At 36.4% G+C, this 18,689-nt stretch overlaps 1 protein-coding gene across 1 annotated transcript in view; it reads right to left on the reverse strand.

Moving 5' to 3' along the window:
• Positions 1-18,689, reverse strand: part of LOC136029245 (malate dehydrogenase, cytoplasmic-like) — a 37,344-nt gene that overhangs the window by 15,862 nt on the left and 2,793 nt on the right. Inside the window, exon 2 of the mRNA XM_065707476.1 lies at positions 13,536-13,731. Within this exon, the coding sequence (XP_065563548.1) occupies positions 13,536-13,731 (196 nt within the window). The remainder of the gene's footprint in view (positions 1-13,535; positions 13,732-18,689) is intronic.

The raw sequence follows: 18,689 nt of genomic DNA on the forward strand, positions 1-18,689 counted from the left end.
TAACTGAAAGTAAGGAGCGACATTAAAACTTAAAACGAACAGAAATTACTTCGTATATGAAAGAGGCTGCTTCCTCATCAACGCCCCGCTCTTTACGCTAAAGTTTGACTCTGTCTCTCAATTCTTCTTTTTAAAACAGTAAAAAACTTTAGCGCAAAGAGCGGGGCGTTGATGAGGAAGCAGCCTCTTTCATATACGAAGTAATTTCTGTTCGTTTTAAGTTTTAATGTCGCTCCTTACTTTCAGTTAAAAAAACTTGTTTTTTTTTTATTTAATTTCTGAACGTTTTTGAATCAATGCATGTTTTGATTTTGGCTCTCCGCAGAGGAATAATTAAAACGAAATTTGAATTTTTTTTTGGCTAAATGGCTTTCTCATAATTTTGATCGAATGATTTTGAGAAAAAAAGAGCGGGGAGGAAGCCTAGTTGCCCTCCGATTTTTTGGTCAATTAAAAAGGCAACTAGAACTTTTAATTTTTTACGAATATTTTTATTAGTAAAAGATTTACGTAACTTATAAATTAGCTTACGTAAAGAACTTTTGTATTCTCATATTTTTATTACATATATGAGGGGGTTCGCCCCCTTGTCAGATCCTCGCTCTTTACACTAAAGCTTAAATTTTGTCCCAATTCATTAAGAATGACCCCAGAATCACAAAAGCCGTAGAATAAATAGTTGAAATTACTAAAAATACTTTAACGTAAAGAGCGAGGTATTAGGAGGAGGTGAGCCCCTCAAATGGGTAATAGTTTTTGTTTGTTTTAAGTTTTAATGCTGTTCCTTACTTCCAGCTGAAAGAACTTTTTCATATTTATTTTTTCATTGTGTTTTTAAATAATGCTATTAAATCCTGCGCTCCCTTCATGGAGATTTTCTTCCCCCATGACAAATTATCGATGGAAAGTTCCCCCAGCATATCCCCCTCTTCTCAACCCCTCCCCCAACCAAAAAAATCCTCCTGAAAACGCCTGTACACTTCCCAATAACCACTACTATATGTAAGCATTGGTCAAAGTTTGTAACTTGTTGCCCCTCCCATGGGGACTGTGGGGGAGTAAGTCGTCCCCAAAGACATAGTTATAAGGTTTTTCGACTACGCTGAATAAAATGGCTATCTCATAATTGTGATCCGTTGACTTTGGTAAAATAATTAGCGTGAGAGGGGGCCTAGGTGCCATCCAATTTTTTTGGTCACTTAAAAAGGGCACTAGAACTTTTCATTTCCGTTAGAATGAGCCCTCTTGCAACATTCTAGGACAACTGGGTCGATACGATCACCCCTGGGAAAAAGAAAAAAAAACAACAAAAAAACAAAAAAACAAATAAACACGCATCCGTGATCTGCCTTCTGGCAAAAAATACAAAATTCCACATTTTTGTAGATAGGAGCTTGAAACTTCTACAGTAGGGTTCTCTGATACGCTGAATCTGATGGTGTGATTTTCGTTAAGATTCTAAGACTTCTAGGGGGCGTTTCCCCCTATTTTCTAAAATAACACAAATTTTCTCAGGCTCGTAACTTTTGATGGGTAAGACTAAACTTGATTAAACTTATATATTTAAAATCAGCATTAAAATGCGATTCTTTTGATGTAGGTATTGGTATCAAAATTCCATTTTTTAGAGTTTTGGTTACTATTGAGCCGGGTCGCTCCTTACTACAGTTCGTTACCACGAACTGTTTGATGGGAATCAGAAATACCTATATGAAGTTGCCATAAAATTAATGTCCGTGCATAAGAGAACCTTGCTGTAAGGGTTTTTAGCTACCATCTGCAAAAATGCAAACTTTCACAATTTTCGGTAGAGGAAACAAATTATGGATGCGTGTTTATTTGTTCTGTTTATTTGGTTGTTGTTTTTTTTAGTCGGGGTAATCGTATCAAGCCAATGGTCATATAATATCGGGAGAGGGCTTGCTCGAACGAAAATTGCATTTCTAGTTCCCTCTTTTGTCATCAAAGCGATTAGAAGGCAACTAGATCCCTCCTTTCTATGCCCCCTTTCTCCATTCATACGATCAAAATTTTTAGATAGCCATTTTGATCAACATAGTTGAAAGGTCAGGTAATCATGCCTCTCGAGATGACACGGCCCTGCAAGTCCCTGGGGAAAGGATTGTAAGTTATGAGCTTTGTCTAGTTTTTGCATATAGTATTCGTTATTGGACAGTAAACAGATTTTGTTTGGTGAGGGTGAATTTTCTGTGTGGGAAATTTTATACGGGAGGATTTTTCGAGGGTATATTTTTCCCTACAGAGGTAACTTTCTGGGTGTGGACTTTCAAAGAGAAACTATTGACGGGGAAATTTGCCAAAATTCTAACAGAAGTTCTTTTATTTGACTTACTTTCTCTTTCACAATTCAATTTTACAAGTTCAGACACACTGAAGAGGTCGCCCGGGGAAAATTTTCAAAGGAGTTGATGTTGACAGGGGGATTTTTCCATCGCGGGAGGATTTTCCGCAGGAGAGTTTCTTCATAGAAGAATTTTACGCGACAGAAACTTTCCATTGAGAAACTGGAAGCAAAAAACTTCCAGGAATTTTTTTCACAAAGGGAAATTTTTGGCTTGCTTTGAAAAACGATTAGAAAAAGAAAAAAAACAAGTCCCTTTTCTTCAAACGAAAGTAGACTCAAAAGCATTTTCCATGCGGAATGGTCCGCAAGAAGTTTTCTTAGGAGTAGGATTTTTCATGGAGAGAAAAAGCGAATTTTCTGTCATTATTTGAAAATGATCAAAAATTAAAATACAAAGAAAAGCTTTTTTTCAACTAAAAGTAAGAAGCAACACTAAAACTTAAAACAGGAATTGTCCCGTAAACGAGAGGATCCTCTGCCTCAATATATCGCTTTTTACGCTAATTTTAACTTTTTGTCCCAATTATTTAAGAACATTTCCTGAAACACAAGAACATTAAATTAGAGTAAGGGAATTTTTAAATTACCAAAAGAAACTTTGGCATGAAGAGGGAGGCATTGGGTAGGGGTTAACCCCAGCATATATGAAAGAAAATTCTGTTCTTTTAGGTTTTAATATCGCTCTTTACTTTCTTGATCACTGAAAAGCTGAACCGAATTTCAGGGGAAAATATTGTCATGTTGCTGATTCGACCAGCCAAAAATAGCCAGTAGCTTTATCTTGATCCAGAATAATTTCAAATCAGGATTTCTGTGATATCCATTCATGTAATGTAAGTTTTTTTGTATTTTATTCAAAATTTTGAGAAAATTTCGCAACATGCTCTCTAATTACATTTTTTGCCATCGAATTTTGGCAAAACCTATAGTTAATCTGACCAACAAACTGATCAGGAATATGAAAATCGATATATTGATTATCGAAATTAGAAACATCGATATATCGTTTAATAAAATTATCACCCAACACTAAATGCATTAGAATAAGTTTGTGCGGGTAAGGCAAGAAGTGAGGTTAGTAGTTAGCTTGGGGCGTAATCAAAATTTAAACAGGGTTGTGAATCTCCGTTTATATGAAGTATTTTGACGGGCTTTGTCATAACAAACATGGTAAAAGCTATGGGAAAACATAGTAAATACGGACGTAAAATTCTTCCAGAACTAGATTATTCGAACTAATAATGTAAAGGGCATGACTTACAAAGCGTTCTTCAGCTTAAAAATGACAGTCATTATTGATTAAAGGCTTATTTTATGCCAGCGTTTGAACTAGGACTTGTTTCATGTTGTTAACACTCATTTTGAGCGTTTGTTTTTTTACTCACTTTAAAGTTTGAGAATTTTTTTTTTAGTAAGCTAGAATATTAAAAAAGAAAAGAAAAATGTTGAGTTACTTACTAGCTCACTTAACATACTACTTAACGGCTTAGCAAAGCAGATTGTCTTTGTTGGATATCCATTTTACAGGATTTTAAATAATTTACAAAAAATACACTACCTTTTCCGTGAAAAAGCCCACTTGTCATTAGCATGCATACACTCCTAAGACGCTGAAAAAAAACGCTGTCAGCTTAGCCCCTAAATCTAGGAGAGTTGCGTTCCATTCTAGACCATACTGTCATAGCCATAGAGTTTCCCATTCCTTGTGAAAAGGTACACTCTTACGTGATAAAACCTAGGCTACAGGATATTGATCATTACCCGTACGGTACTGTATTTTTTCTCTATGGACTTGATGATTCGGAAAGGTAATAAATCAACCAAAAACCATCCACATCCTAAAAAAGAACGCCGATGTAAATATTAGCCCCCCCCCCATGAGCGTTAACAGCCGTTAACAGTTGGAACCCGTTATATTCTAACAAGCGCAACAGCCAACATTAGAGTCTGTTTTATTTTTTCAAAGACCATAACACAGCAATGGATTTAATAGAATCATGCATCAAAATTTCTTGGTTATACAATTTAACTCATTGTTTAGAGGCTTTTGCAAAGCAAAATGGACTTGGTTTATTTAATTTTGGGCCCTTGATCAGGAGCTGCAAGGCAATCAAAAAATACATGAAGGCAATTTTAGTCTTACAAATAGTTATAGATTAACCATGGCTCAAAATAGCTTTCCCAGAAACAAAGCCAAGACAACATTTTTCATCCATACGATTTCGCAAGATTTCAACAGGAAAGATATTTCACAATCAACAAACTGTTAGCTTTCCCTCAAGCAATTGTAAATCACCTCTTACATTTAAAGCGACTTCTCAGGAGCAACAATATTGCCAATATTTAGGCTCATCAAACAGTGTTTGAATTTCAGATTTAAGGGCATTTTGATGACTTGTCAAAAATAAACAACTTGAAAAATTATTGAGCTTTCTGTGCGACAATATCTCTACAGTAAGCTAACGGTTCCCAGCCAGAGATGTCCGCTTCCTTGAGTGTGCAAGAAATGATTTATAAACAATTGTCTAAATCGGTGCCTAAATAGAAGACGCATTGCCGTGTCTAAGAGCCCTGTTTGTCTAGAATCTTTTGGACCTTACGAGCAGGGAAAGAGTGAAGCCACGTGGTAATAAACCCTTTCCCTTACTTGAGAAGCAGATCTAATTACAACCCCCCCCCCCCCCCAAAAAAAAGGTAATTAAAATACGAATATGACACAAAATCAGGAAGGTGGAAAAAAAAAATCCGACATGCCTCTTCATCAAACAGTTCGTGGTGACTAACTGTGAGTAAGGAGCGACACGGAACAATAGGAATCGAAACTCTACAAAACAGAACGTTGATATCAATAGATATGTAAAACAAGAGCTAAGAGCTCATATGGCACTTGTGACGAGGTCGAAAGAGCCAAAAGCCAAGAGCTCGTGTGGTATGAGCTCTAGCAAAATTCTAAAAATCAATAGATTGCTTTGAAAGGAAAATCAGAGCATTAATGCCGGTAGAGATTTAAAATAAGAGCTCTGAGTCATGAAGTCCTTCTAAATATCAAAATTCATTAAGATCCGATCACCCACTCGTAAGTTAAAAATACCTCAAATTTTCTAATTTTTCCTCTCCCTTCAACCTCCCAGATGGTCGAATCGGGAAAACGACTTTATCTAGTCAATTTGTGCAGCCCCCTGACACGCCTACCAATTTTCATCGTCCTAGCACGTCCAGAAGCACCAAACTCGCCAAAGCACTGAACCCCACCACGTAACTCCACCAAAGAGAGCGGATCCAGTCCGATTACGTCAATAACGTATCTACGACATTTATAAGCGTTTTCCGAGATTTCCGGTTTCCCCCTCCAACTCTCCCAAATGTCAAAAGATCTGGCCGGCATTTGAACTAAGAGCTCTGAGACATGAGTTCCTTCTAAATATCAAATTTCATTAAAATCCGGTCACCCGTTCTTAAGTTAGAAATATCTCAATTTTTCTGAATTTTCCAAATTAACAACCTCCTGCTCCCTCAAAATGAATTGAAAATGGAGCATCTGAGACATAAGATTCTTCTATATATCAAGTTTCATTAACATCCGATCACTCATTCGTAAGATACCTCGATTTTCACGTTTTCCAAGAATTTCGGTTTCCCCTCCAACTCCCTTCAATGTCACTGGATCTGGTCGAGATTTAAAATGAGAGTTCTAAAGCACAAGATCCTTCTAGATATCAAATTTCATTAAGATCTGATCACCCGTTCATAAGTTAGAAATACCTCATTTTTTCTAATTTTTCCGAATTGCCCCCCCCCCCCCAACTGCACCAAAGAGAGCGGATCCGGCCCGGTTATGTCAGTCTTATATATCTTGGGCTTGTGCTTATTCTTTCCACCAAGTTTCATCCTGATCTCTCCGCTTTAAGCGTTTTCCCAGACCCCCCCCCCCCTAGTGACATTAGATCCGGTCGGAATTTAAAATAAGAGATCTGAGTTTCGAGGTCCTTCTAAATATGAAATTTCATTAAGATACGATCACTCTTTCGTAAGTCAAAAATGCCTCATTTTTTCAATTTTTTTTAAAATTAACCCTCCCCCCAACTCCCCTAAAGAGAGCATCTCTGTTCTGGTTATGTCAATCCCGTATCTGGACTTGTGCTTATTTTTCCCACCAAGTTTCATCCCGATCCCTTTATTCTAAGCGTTTTCCAAGATTTTAGGTTCGACCCCCCCCCCAGCTTCCCCTTCACCGGATCCGGTCGGGATTTAAAATAAGAGCTCTGAAACACGATACCCTTCTAAACATCAAATGTCATTAAGATCCGATCACTCCTTCGTAAAATAAAAATACCTCTTTTTTTACATTTTCAGAATTAACTCTCCTCCCCTAACTCCCCCAAAGAGAGCGGATCCGCTCCGGTTATTTCAATCACGTATCTAGGACTTATGATTATTTTTACCACCAAGTTTCATCCCGATCCCTCAACTCTAAGCGTTTTCCGAGATTTTAGGTTCCCCCCTCAATTCTCCTCAATGTCACCGGATCCAGTCAGAATTTAGAATAAGAGCTCTGAGACACGATATTCTTCCAAACTTCAAATTTCATTAAGATCCGATCACTCCATCGTAAGTTAAAAATACCTCAGTTTTTCTAATTTTCAGATTTAACCCCCCCCCAACTCCCCCAAACAGAGCAGATCCATTCCGGTTATGTCAATCACGTATCTAGGACTTCTGTTTATTTTTCCCACCAAGTTTCATCCCGATCCCTCCATTCTAAGCTTTTTCCAAGATTTTAGGCCCCCCCAACTCCCCCCAATTTCAGCGGATCTGGTCGGGATTTAAAATAAGAGCTCTGAGACACGATATCCTTCCAAACATAAAATTTCATTACGATCCCATCACCCATTCGTAAGTTAAAAATACTTCATTTTTTTATTTTTTCCGAATTAACCGACCCCCCCCCCCCCCCCAGATGCTCAAATCGCAAAAACGACTATTTCTAATTTAATCTGGTCCGATCCCTAATACGCCTGCCAAATTTCATCGTCCAAGCTTACCTGGAAGTGCCTAAAGTAGCAAAACCGGGACAGACAGATCGACAGAATTTGCGATTGCTATATGTCACTTGGTTAATACCAAGTGCCATAAAAAATTAGGTTGTTATGCTGATTCCAAATATATTAAATTTATTAAGGTTAGTGCAACCCATCAAAAGCTCCTGAGAAAGTTTGCCTGATTTTCAAAAAAGGAGGAGAAACACCCTCAAAAAAGTCAAGGAATCTTAATGAAAATCGTATCATCAGATTTGACGTATCCGAGAACCCTGTTGTAGAAGTTTCAAGGTCCAATCTGCGAAAATATAGGGTTTTGTTTTTTTCCCCAGGGGCGATCGTATTCAACCAATAGTTCTAGAACACTGGGAAAGGGCTCAATAGAACGGAATTTAAGTTCTAGTGCCCCTTTTAAATGACCAAAAATCTGGAGGGCAGCTAGACCTCCTCCAATCCCCCTTTCCCCCTCAAAGTGGTCCGATTAAAATTTTGAGACAGCTATTTTATTCAGAATAACTGAAAGGTCCAATAACTATGTCTTTGGAGAGAACAAAACCCCCCACAGCCCCTGTGGAAAGGTCCTTAAAATATAAAATTTGCCCATTATTTATGTTTAGTATTCGTTATTGGGAAGTATGCATACATTTTTCGTATTGAAGGAGTGGGAAATTTTTTGCTGGGGGGACTTTCCACGGAGAGAATTTTCCATGGAAAATGAAGTTTCTGGGTGGTGAACTTTGCAGAGGAAATTTTACACTGGGGAATACTTGAATCCTAATGCTACTGCTGCTAAAGCTAAGGCTACTACTATCAATTTTACGGCTACTAAAGCTAAGGGTATTAAGGCAAAAAATCTGGGGAGTATTTAAACTGTATTGAACTAAATCAAACACACTATGCCCACACAGGTTGTCAAGAGGACGTATCAGTAATATTGAAAATGTACGAGACTAATTCAAAGCACACTATGCCTACATATGATACACATATGCATCATAAATACTTCAGGAACGAATTAATGGCATTAAGTTAAAACTTTCAGCGTGTGTTGAAGGGGATGCTGAAGAAAGCCATAGATGCTATGCGCATACTGCTGCTAATACTACTACTGTTACTATAACTATTACTACAACGCAAGCTAGGGGCATCAAAACGAACTACGAGCATGTAGATTGTCATAAGGGCGACAAAAAAAATATCTCAAGAACAACTCATATTATTAATTTAGACCTTTCAGGGTAAGTTGTGGCAGATGTTTAACTAGCCAGAAGGCACTATGTGTATAGAATTAATACTACCACCATAGCTACTGTAACTAATGACACTAAGGTATTAAGGCGACACTTTCAGGGGATATCATGTGGAGGCTCAGTCAAACAAAAAAACTTTATGCATAAGGTTTTCAAAAGGGCATATAAACAATAGCATCGGCAACGCCTCTCCATCATAACTAGCGACATCATTGAAGCTATTAAAGGAACCAATTCGATTGGAAATTAAAAGTTCTACTGCCCTTTTTAAGAGTCAAAAGTGATTGGAGGACAAGCAGCCCTTCGCCTAAGTCCAATAATTTTCCCAACACAACCAATCAAAATTTTGAGAAAACCATTTGGTTTCCGTATAATCGAACGGTGAAGGAACTATGTCTCTAGGGATATTAGGCATGTTGACCCCCCCCCCAGTTATGCAATTTCCCAATTATGCCTTAAAACTAAACTTCGTTTTAAAAATAAATCAAAAGGCACTCTGTGTATGCTTGTTGCCAATAAGACATCTGAAACTTTCAGGGTAACTACTATTACTTCTTCTGCTCTTACAATCTAACTAATTCAAACGAGTGGAAGTGCAACCATTTTGTCAAAGAGCATAGATAGATTTTTAAGGGGAGTGGTATCAGTTTTTATTTTTCAGGTCAACTTGAGGAGGCATAAAAAATAAATAAAACAATAGTATTTCTGTCAAAATTTTCTAAAGGATGTATGTTGTTAAAAAATTGTTGAAAAGTTCCTGAACATACAAATAGCATGCCAAACAATAGATTATTATAGAAACAAGAGATAAGAGCTCGTATGGCACTTGTGACGAGGTCGGAAGAGCTAAGAGCTCACACGGTATGAGCTCTAGCAAAATTCTAAGAATCAATAGATTGATTTAAAAGAAACTTTATCAAGTCAATTTGTGCAGCTCCCTGACAGGCCTACCAATTTTCATCGTTCTACCACGTCCAGAAGCACCAAACTCGCCAAAGCACTGAACCCCACCCCCTAACCCCTCCAAAGAGAGTAGATCCAGTCCGGTTACGTCAATCACGTATCTACGACATTTGCTTATTATACCCACCATGTTTCATCCCGATCTTTCCACTCTAAGTGCTTTCCAAGATTTCCGGTTTCCTCTTACAACTCCCCCCAATGTCAACAGATCTGGTCGGGATTTGAAATAAGAGTTCTGAGACATGAGTTCCCTTCTAAATATCAAATTTCATTAAGATCCGCTCAGCCGTTCTTAAGTTGAAAATACATCAATTTTTCTAATTTTTCCAAATTAACAACCCCCAGCTCCCCCAAGAGAACGGATCCATCACAATTATGTCAATCACGTATCTATAACTTGTGCTTATTCTTCCCATCAAGTTTCATCGCGACCTCTCCACTCTAAGCGTTTTCCAAGATTTCCGGTTTCCCCCTCCAGCTCCCTCCAATGTCAACGTCCCCAATGTCCCCGGATCCGATTCGAATTGAAAATAGAGGATCTGAGACGTAAGATTCTTCTATATATCAAGTTTCATTAACATCCGATCACCCATTCGTAAGATACCTCGATTTTCACGTCTTCCAAGAATTTCGCTTTCCCCCTCAAACTCCCCCCAATGTCACCGGATCTGGTCTGGATTTAAAATAAGAGTTCTAAAGCACAAGCTCCTTCTAAATATCAAATTTCATTAAGATATGATCAGCCGTTCATAAGTTACAAATACCTCATTTGTTCTAATTTTTCCGAATTACCCCCCCCCCCCCCGACTCCACCAAACAGAGCGGATCCGGTCCGGTTGTGTCATTCATGTATCTTGGACTAGTGCTTATTCTTCTCACCCAGTTTTATCCTGATCTCTCTGCTTTAAGCATTTTCAAAAATTTCCCGTTCCCCCTCCCTTAATGACACTGGATCCAGTTCGGATTTAAAATAAGATATCTGAGTTACGAGGTTCTTCTAAATATGAAATTTAATTAAGATCCGATCACTCATTCGGAAGTAGTAAAATACCTCATTTTTTCTAACTTTTCAGAATTACCCCCCCCCCCAACTCCCCCAAAGTGAGCGATTCCATTCTGGTTATGTCAATCATGTATCTAGGACTTGTGCTTATTTTCCCCACCAAGTTTCATCCCAATCCCTCCACTCTAAAATATTTTCCAAGATTTTAGCCCCCCCCCACAACTCCTCCCAATGTCACCGGATCCGATCAAGATTTACAATAAGAGCTCTGAGACACGATATCCTTCCAAACATCAAATTTCATTAAGATCCGATCACCCGTTCGTAAGTTAAAAAATACTTCATTTTTTCTATTCTTCTGAATTAACCGGCCCCCAACTCCCCCCCCCCAGATGGTCATATCGGGGAAACGACTATTTTTATTTTAATTTGGTCTGGTCCCTGATACGCCTTCCAAATTTCATCGTCCTAGCTTATCTTGAAGTGCCTAAACTAACAAAACCAGGATAGACAGACCAACCAACAGAATTTGCAATCGCTATATGTCACTTGGTTAATATCAAGGGCCATAAAAAACCGAAAAGATATTTTTTTTAAATTACCATCATAAAATGTTCAAGGGTAACAAGCTTTCAGAGCATGCTGAGGGAATAAGAAGTCCCTACGTGCATCCAGATGGTCAAAAGGAAGTATCTGCAATATATCAGGAACTGCTATTGGTATTAAGACAGATTTCCAAGGCATACAGAGGGGGATGTTCAACTAAATCAAAAGACACTACGCATACTCAAGGCTCCCAAATTCTTTTATTTGCAATATCACAGGACCGCGTACGGGAATTGAGCTGAAACTTTTGGTGGATGCCGAGGGGGATCGTCGATTAATATTCGTCTATACTCAGGCGTGTAGCATGATGGTGAAGCCTAAAGATTATACAGATTTTCAATCCATTTATTTGAATAACATTCCATGTACCCATTCATCCTAAGTTCTATAGTACACCTATTATCAAAATGTGCGGCAGAATTTTGTCCAATACATAAATAACAAATCAAAATCTTGATTCTTAAGAAGACAAATAGAATAAAAGGTTTTACAAATATTCCTTTTATTAACCAATACAAATATATGTCAATTAAAAATTAACAGTAAAAATTACCATTTACATTTAGTTTTTAAAATTAACCATTGTTTACTAGTAAACAGTGAAGAACAAGGTGTCCCTTTAAGTATCCAAAATAAAATTTGCAAAGGAAGCAGATAAATATATCTGGAAATGGTCACATCAGTTGTTTTTACATTCTAACTCACTAAGTCATGGAAAAAAATACCGTGTCTACCCTCCTCTATAGAGGTCAAATTTTCACCAGACATCGAAGCAAAACTTGGCAAAGGCAAAACTTTGACCAGGAGAAACTAGGATAGAAGCTTTTACTTCTTATTAAAGCTTGGTTGGGATCTTAAGTCACCTTATTGGAGATTTGCTGACAAGGAAAATTTAGGAACTCTCCCCTTCCAACAAAGGTTGGACCAGACATTCAGTCAACTTTCAAAAGACAAAACTAGAATACTAAACCTTGCTTCCCATAAAGTTTGGCTGAGATCTGATGACATATCCTGAAAGCTTTTCTCAAAGACAAGAATCTTCAGTTATTTTACCTATGTTTGTTAAGATCTGATAACCCTTTCTGATAGAAGTCATAATGACAAGAGTTTAGGGTTCAAAGTTGTAAACCCCATGGATTCCCTCAGCTTATACATAACAAACCTGGTTATACACCCCAAAAGATACAAGTGGAGCAGTAGCTATTACTTCCTATCAAGTTTGGTTTAGATCTAACAATCCTTCCTTGGAGTTGTCCTGAAGACCAGGTGTTAGACATCCACTCCTTCTCTGCCCAACAGAGGTCAGATTGAGTCATCATCCCCAAATGACATGACTCAACCTTTACTAAATACTTTGCTTGGGATCAAACAATTCCATATTGTTTGAGTCCCAGTGGGAAACATTTAGTCCCTCGTCTATCCTCTTCCCAATAAAGGTTTGATAAGGTAAAGACCCAGAAAAGGCACTAGGCCTTACTCCCAGCACTTGCTAATGTTTCAAATGGAATAAGATAACATTTTAAGCACATGTGACATTACACAACACCTAAAAAGTCCACTGACAAAGCAAGGACAATTTTTTTTTTTTTTCTGAAAAAATAAATTAGAGAAACTTTTACGAACTAATTGGTGTTTTTTCTGCCCTTTATCATACTCCCGAAAAAAAAGACTTCTGACTTCTGATAGAAGTCATAATGACAAGAGTTTAGGGTTCAAAGTTGTAAACCCCATGGATTCCCTCAGCTTATACATAACAAACCTGGTTATACACCCCAAAAGATACAAGTGGAGCAGTAGCTATTACTTCCTATCAAGTTTGGTTTAGATCTAACAATCCTTCCTTGGAGTTGTCCTGAAGACCAGGTGTTAGACATCCACTCCTTCTCTGCCCAACAGAGGTCAGATTGAGTCATCATCCCCAAATGACATGACTCAACCTTTACTAAATACTTTGCTTGGGATCAAACAATTCCATATTGTTTGAGTCCCAGTGGGAAACATTTAGTCCCTCGTCTATCCTCTTCCCAATAAAGGTTTGATAAGGTAAAGACCCAGAAAAGGCACTAGGCCTTACTCCCAGCACTTGCTAATGTTTCAAATGGAATAAGATAACATTTTAAGCACATGTGACATTACACAACACCTAAAAAGTCCACTGACAAAGCAAGGACAATTTTTTTTTTTTTTCTGAAAAAATAAATTAGAGAAACTTTTACGAACTAATTGGTGTTTTTTCTGCCCTTTATCATACTCCCGAAAAAAAAGGAGCAGTATTGCTCTACAGCAAAATACTAGCAAAACAGACTATTTACCTTGTAGCAAAGGAAGTGCGCAATCTTGCAGTTCCATCACAACACCTTGTAAAACTCCCATCATTGGAGGGATATCCAAAAGATGAAGAGCCAATTTTTGATTATGACCAAAGACATCACCTTTCGCAATTTGATACAGAAGAGAGTATGCAATTTGACCTGCTGCTCCAGTAACAACAACTCTGATGACATCCGCCTGTAATTATTTATTTATTTCTAACCCATCATACAATGTGTACAGATGTACACAGAGACAGAGTACACAGACAAAACGACAAAAAAAGAACATGAAAAAAGAGACATCACAACTATCAGAATAATTTATAAAGAACATCTATAAACACTAAACAACTTTTACATATATACAACTTTAGAGATCATTGTATAAGAAGAGGATGCCATGGATGAAAACTGATGATGCGATTGTGTTTCGAAATACGTTTTGATAGAGCTATTGCTGGGTCGGCTATTTTATAATTACAGATTAATGCTAAATTTCGGATCCACGGGGGTAAACGAGGTAAATATTTTGCAAATTTGAATTATAATGAATGGAGTTTATGTTTATCAATTTGTGAAAATCTTTCAAAATGATATTGTGTATAGAAAATATAGTAGTGCTATTGAATTATATAGTTTAGCAAGGATTATTTGGTTGAAACATTTTTTATTTTGGACAACTGAAGCATTAGACAAAGCACATTTTTTTTCAAAGTGGGAAAAGAACAGCAAATGGGTTTGCTTTAGGGATGGGCCAATTGGTAGACCAAGATAAACAAGCTTTTCAACTGGCTTTCCTAAAGAACTTCCCAGTTGGACTGACGGTGCAGGGCCCAAATTACTCCAATTAAACAGAAGAATCTCAGATTTCTCAGAGTTAAATTCCAGCCCCAAATTTAGAATATTCACTCTTGAGTATGCTGAAGTTTTCTTCCATGTGCTGCAATGACGTGCTAAGAGTAAGGACATCATCTGCATAGCAAACAAGTGTCATGTTTATTGCTGCCTTGATACACAAGGATATGCATTTTAATTGAGGATCTAAGACACCATTGTTAAAAAGAGTAAGCAAAGCGATAGCACCTTGATGCATACATTTATAAACAGAAACAAAATTATTAAGATCATTCAGTGGCTATCATTTCAAGACTATCTTGATGGAAAGCATAAAATGTGATGATTGAGGGATCAATAGTGCAAAAACATTGTAGTATGTTACTTTAGCAATCAGAGATATATTTTAATTTGGTTAGCTTATTCATTCAGAGAGGCTTATCGTATTCCTGGCAATGGATCCTCACAAGGCAATATGATCAAGGATTTTCCCATCTTTGCAAAACAATCAACTCTGAACTCTAGTTGCTCTAAATCCTTTAAAATCTCTAAATCTCTTTCTGCTTCAAAATCCTTTGAAAGCATTTTTCTGTAGTTCACAAAAAAAGAATATGTTCACTAATTTACCAAAAGCCTTGGCATACACACTCCTTAAGAGGGAGAGAAGGGTCAAAGTATGGAGGAGACTTGATTTGCTCAAGGTTAGGATTTTTGAAACCAAAGTCAGAGGTATATATTCAAATTTGGAGGTATTTAAAATAACAGTATATCCAAAACTGGCAAATGAGGCACAGGGATTTACATAATTGGCATATCTAGTTGACCAATAAAAAGGGTGATAGATATTGATGTCAACTTTCAAGTAATTTTATGCATTCATGAAAGACCTAAGACAGTGAGATGGCGAAAGGACAATAAAACAACATAGCTTTAACTGAATTTCATTGTATCAAAGTAGACCAAATTAGGAAACCCAATTTCAGGAAGTTGAACTAATGCTCAGCTAGAACATTGCTAAAAGGTAACAAGAATATCAGCAATATGCACTTTAGCAGTTCTGGATACTTGATATCATGCCTGGAAGTCTTCAGACCAAGTATCCTAAAGTACTCCACTTACAGTTCTTACACTTGGGCCATCTTAGCCCCTTTCATATACAGAATAATTTCTGTCCATGCTCAGTTTTAATGCTCCTTACTTTCAGTAAAAAAAACATGTTTTTATTCATTTAATTTGCTCTAAAAAAATGATCTTTTCAGCAAGACTGGAAACAGCAAAAGTTTCAGAAAATATTTATTTTTGAAGACAAAAGGTGAAAAAGAGTTAGCAAATACTAAGATGTTATATTTATATTTTAAATATATATATATATTGATAAATATTTTTAAATATATATATTATATTCTAAATGTTGTCCAAAGTAATTGTTTAAGAAGAATGTTTTGTAAATGTTCTACTGATGGTCTGTCAAAGAATAAGCTGTACAGGAATACTTTTAATTCTACTTTCTATGCTTTGATGAAAGAAAGGTTGAGTAGGCTTGGTCATGTCTTACCAATAATGGACAAAAGATTGTGCTTTTTGCCATTCATCTGGGACCAAATGAAATGAGGTTGTCCTCAAATGTGGTGGTAAGAAGCCTTGAGAAAGGATTTATTGAGAATTGGGACTCCATGGGAGAAGTGAAGATTGAAGCTTCATATAGATTGGGGCAGAGAAGGAGCACACACCATTACATTGCCCTCTGGTACCTAGGTATTGTAGTGAGATGTTGGTGGTAGTAGCAGTACTAAAGGCAGTTGCAGCACTAGTTGTTTTTGCAATGCATAAACTAAACTTTAGTGTAAACACTAGAAAGTGTAAGGAGGAAGACGTATTTAGAATATTCAATGTCGTTTTTGTTTTAACTTCATCTCTACCTTCATGTGAAAAAGAATCATTCTTTGAAATTAAATTTCTGTCATTTTTTCAAATTTATTATAATTTTGCAAGAAGTAATTTTAGGAACAAAAGAAACGACCTGTGGGGATGTGACCTTGGAACTTGGTAAATTTTGTTTAGTGCTTTCATACCTTAAGCAGAAAATATATTTTACCCCTTAAAGATGCTATGAGATTTTTAGCCTATTTTGGCCAAAAGTGTGCCCTGAGACAGAGAACAGCTACAAATGTTAGCACATTGGGGAGTGGTCTATTTTGATTCTTAGAAAGGCACTACACTTTAAAGAGTTTTATTTCAATGACATTTGGGTTTATCTTCTGAAATCATTGGCTTAGTGTCGTTGTCACAGAAAAAAGTTCCCCCCTGAAAGAAATTAAGGAGGAGGGTAAAAAATGTGAAAAGGAATTTTAAATGGATCATACAAGAATTAAAGTATGCATTGTGTTCAAACTTTAGTTTCTTAGAGTCAGTTTAGCCTACTCTGGATAAGAGTTGTCCTTGGCCCAACCTTCTTTATTCAATTAACAAATAGCACACCAGGTGACTATTTCTTAAGTCTATGAATTTCCCAATGGAACTGCCTATGATCTTTTTTATTTGGTTTGTTGGTCTTTTTCCAGAATACATTTTTATTACATTTTTTTTATGCAATGTAATATATTTAGAATTGCAATCTTGAAAAAAGAATGTCAAATCATTTTGACTTTAGATTTATAATAACTTTGGGAGAAAGAAATTCAAAATTTCTTTTGCTCTCCTTTCAAATCCTTATCACACATGCCATTTTGCCATCCTTATTACACATACCAAGTACATCCATCTGTGATTAGGGCATATAGTATGGGATAAGGATGTGTGCTATACAGATGGGACACACATAATCAAAAATATTAAGCCAACATGAAAAATTCACAGATAAGTGTCACTGCTTGCAAAAAGTAGACTAGCCAAATGCAAGATTTTAGTAGTAAACTTTATTAAAAAATATAAAAGTTTGAAAACTGTTTTGACACTAAAATTTATGATGAGAAAAAGTTTTCTGAAATTAGAGGTTTTAAACAATTTTACAGTAAGTTTACTGTCTTACTGGCATTTTCTCTGGGTACTCATGGTAGTTTAAAGGAGTATCCAACATGAACTTAATGGTCTATCAACTTGTATGTCAAAATATACAAATTTAGATGCCCCTCATAATTGTTGCAAACCTATATATCATGAGATATGAACAAAAAAAAAATAAAAAAAATTAAGTAATTAGAAAAACCATTTTTGTAGCATGTATACTTAAACTTAACAAACTTAAAGTTCAAGAATAATAGCAATTTCAAGCACAATATGAGCATACTGAAATTTAATCTATATTGCAGATCTGAGAAGAGTACTCTAAACTTGACTGATAAGCAGGATAAAAAATCCTGCTAAAACCAAAACTTGATTAATAATCTCTTGGAGTCAACAAATTGATAAAAGTTCAGTTTTAGGGGCTGGAAGAAGGGTTGAATGACCAAAACCTTCCTTTAAATGCTCATTCAGGTAAAATTCTAGTCCATTGACTTCTTGCTATCTTGGAAAGTTGTTGGGCTAGTGAATTGAAACTTTCAGGGATGTGTCTACAGGCTAAAGTATATCCCGGGAAGTTATTTTTAGGTCCCTAGCTATACCCCTTCCCAATCTTCTATATAACGCAGCTTTTTGTGCATTACAGCTTATATTTTGGTCAAATTTGATCCTATATTACTATTACAAGTGTAAATCCTTGCTTACCTTAGAAAAATTCAACTTTTCACTGTTTTTTAAGCTACTATATTCCATAATTAGATCACAAGCATTGAAAAACAATTATTACCTTTTATGGTATAGTTAAGACTGGAATGTAGGCATTTAAACGAACCCTCTTGTCAAGTTTAGATAACAATGTTTTGAAGTGTTTTATCTAAGCCTTTAAACAGGGTTAATTTAAGGGGTTTCTCGCTCCAAATTACGATTAAGTGCAGGTTATCCTTAGCAATTCTTCTAGTAATTATTTATGCAGTATAATTTTTTTTATGTTAATCTATGGAAACTTTCAATATTTATTTATCAAAGAAGAGGCTTTTTAAATTTTTGTTTAATCGATGTAATATAGAATGTGCCAGCTATATGTGATTACTATGGTGCTACAACAGGGCAGTTGCCCAAATAAAAACTTCAACAATTTCGTTATTCAAAAATTAGTTTTTATAATATGGCAACCCTGCAAGTCTTCTGTTCTTTCTTAGTTAAATTTTTTTTTCTCTTATTGGCTTTTCAGGTTTGTTTTTATTTATTCAGATTTCTTGTGTGTTCAAGGGCATATGCAAGGTTTTGTTGGGGGGAGGAGGGGTGAAAAAAGTACTAAAC

Source organism: Artemia franciscana, chromosome 7, assembly GCF_032884065.1.
Source record: "Artemia franciscana chromosome 7, ASM3288406v1, whole genome shotgun sequence".
Classification (NCBI taxonomy): Eukaryota; Metazoa; Arthropoda; class Branchiopoda; order Anostraca; family Artemiidae; genus Artemia; species Artemia franciscana.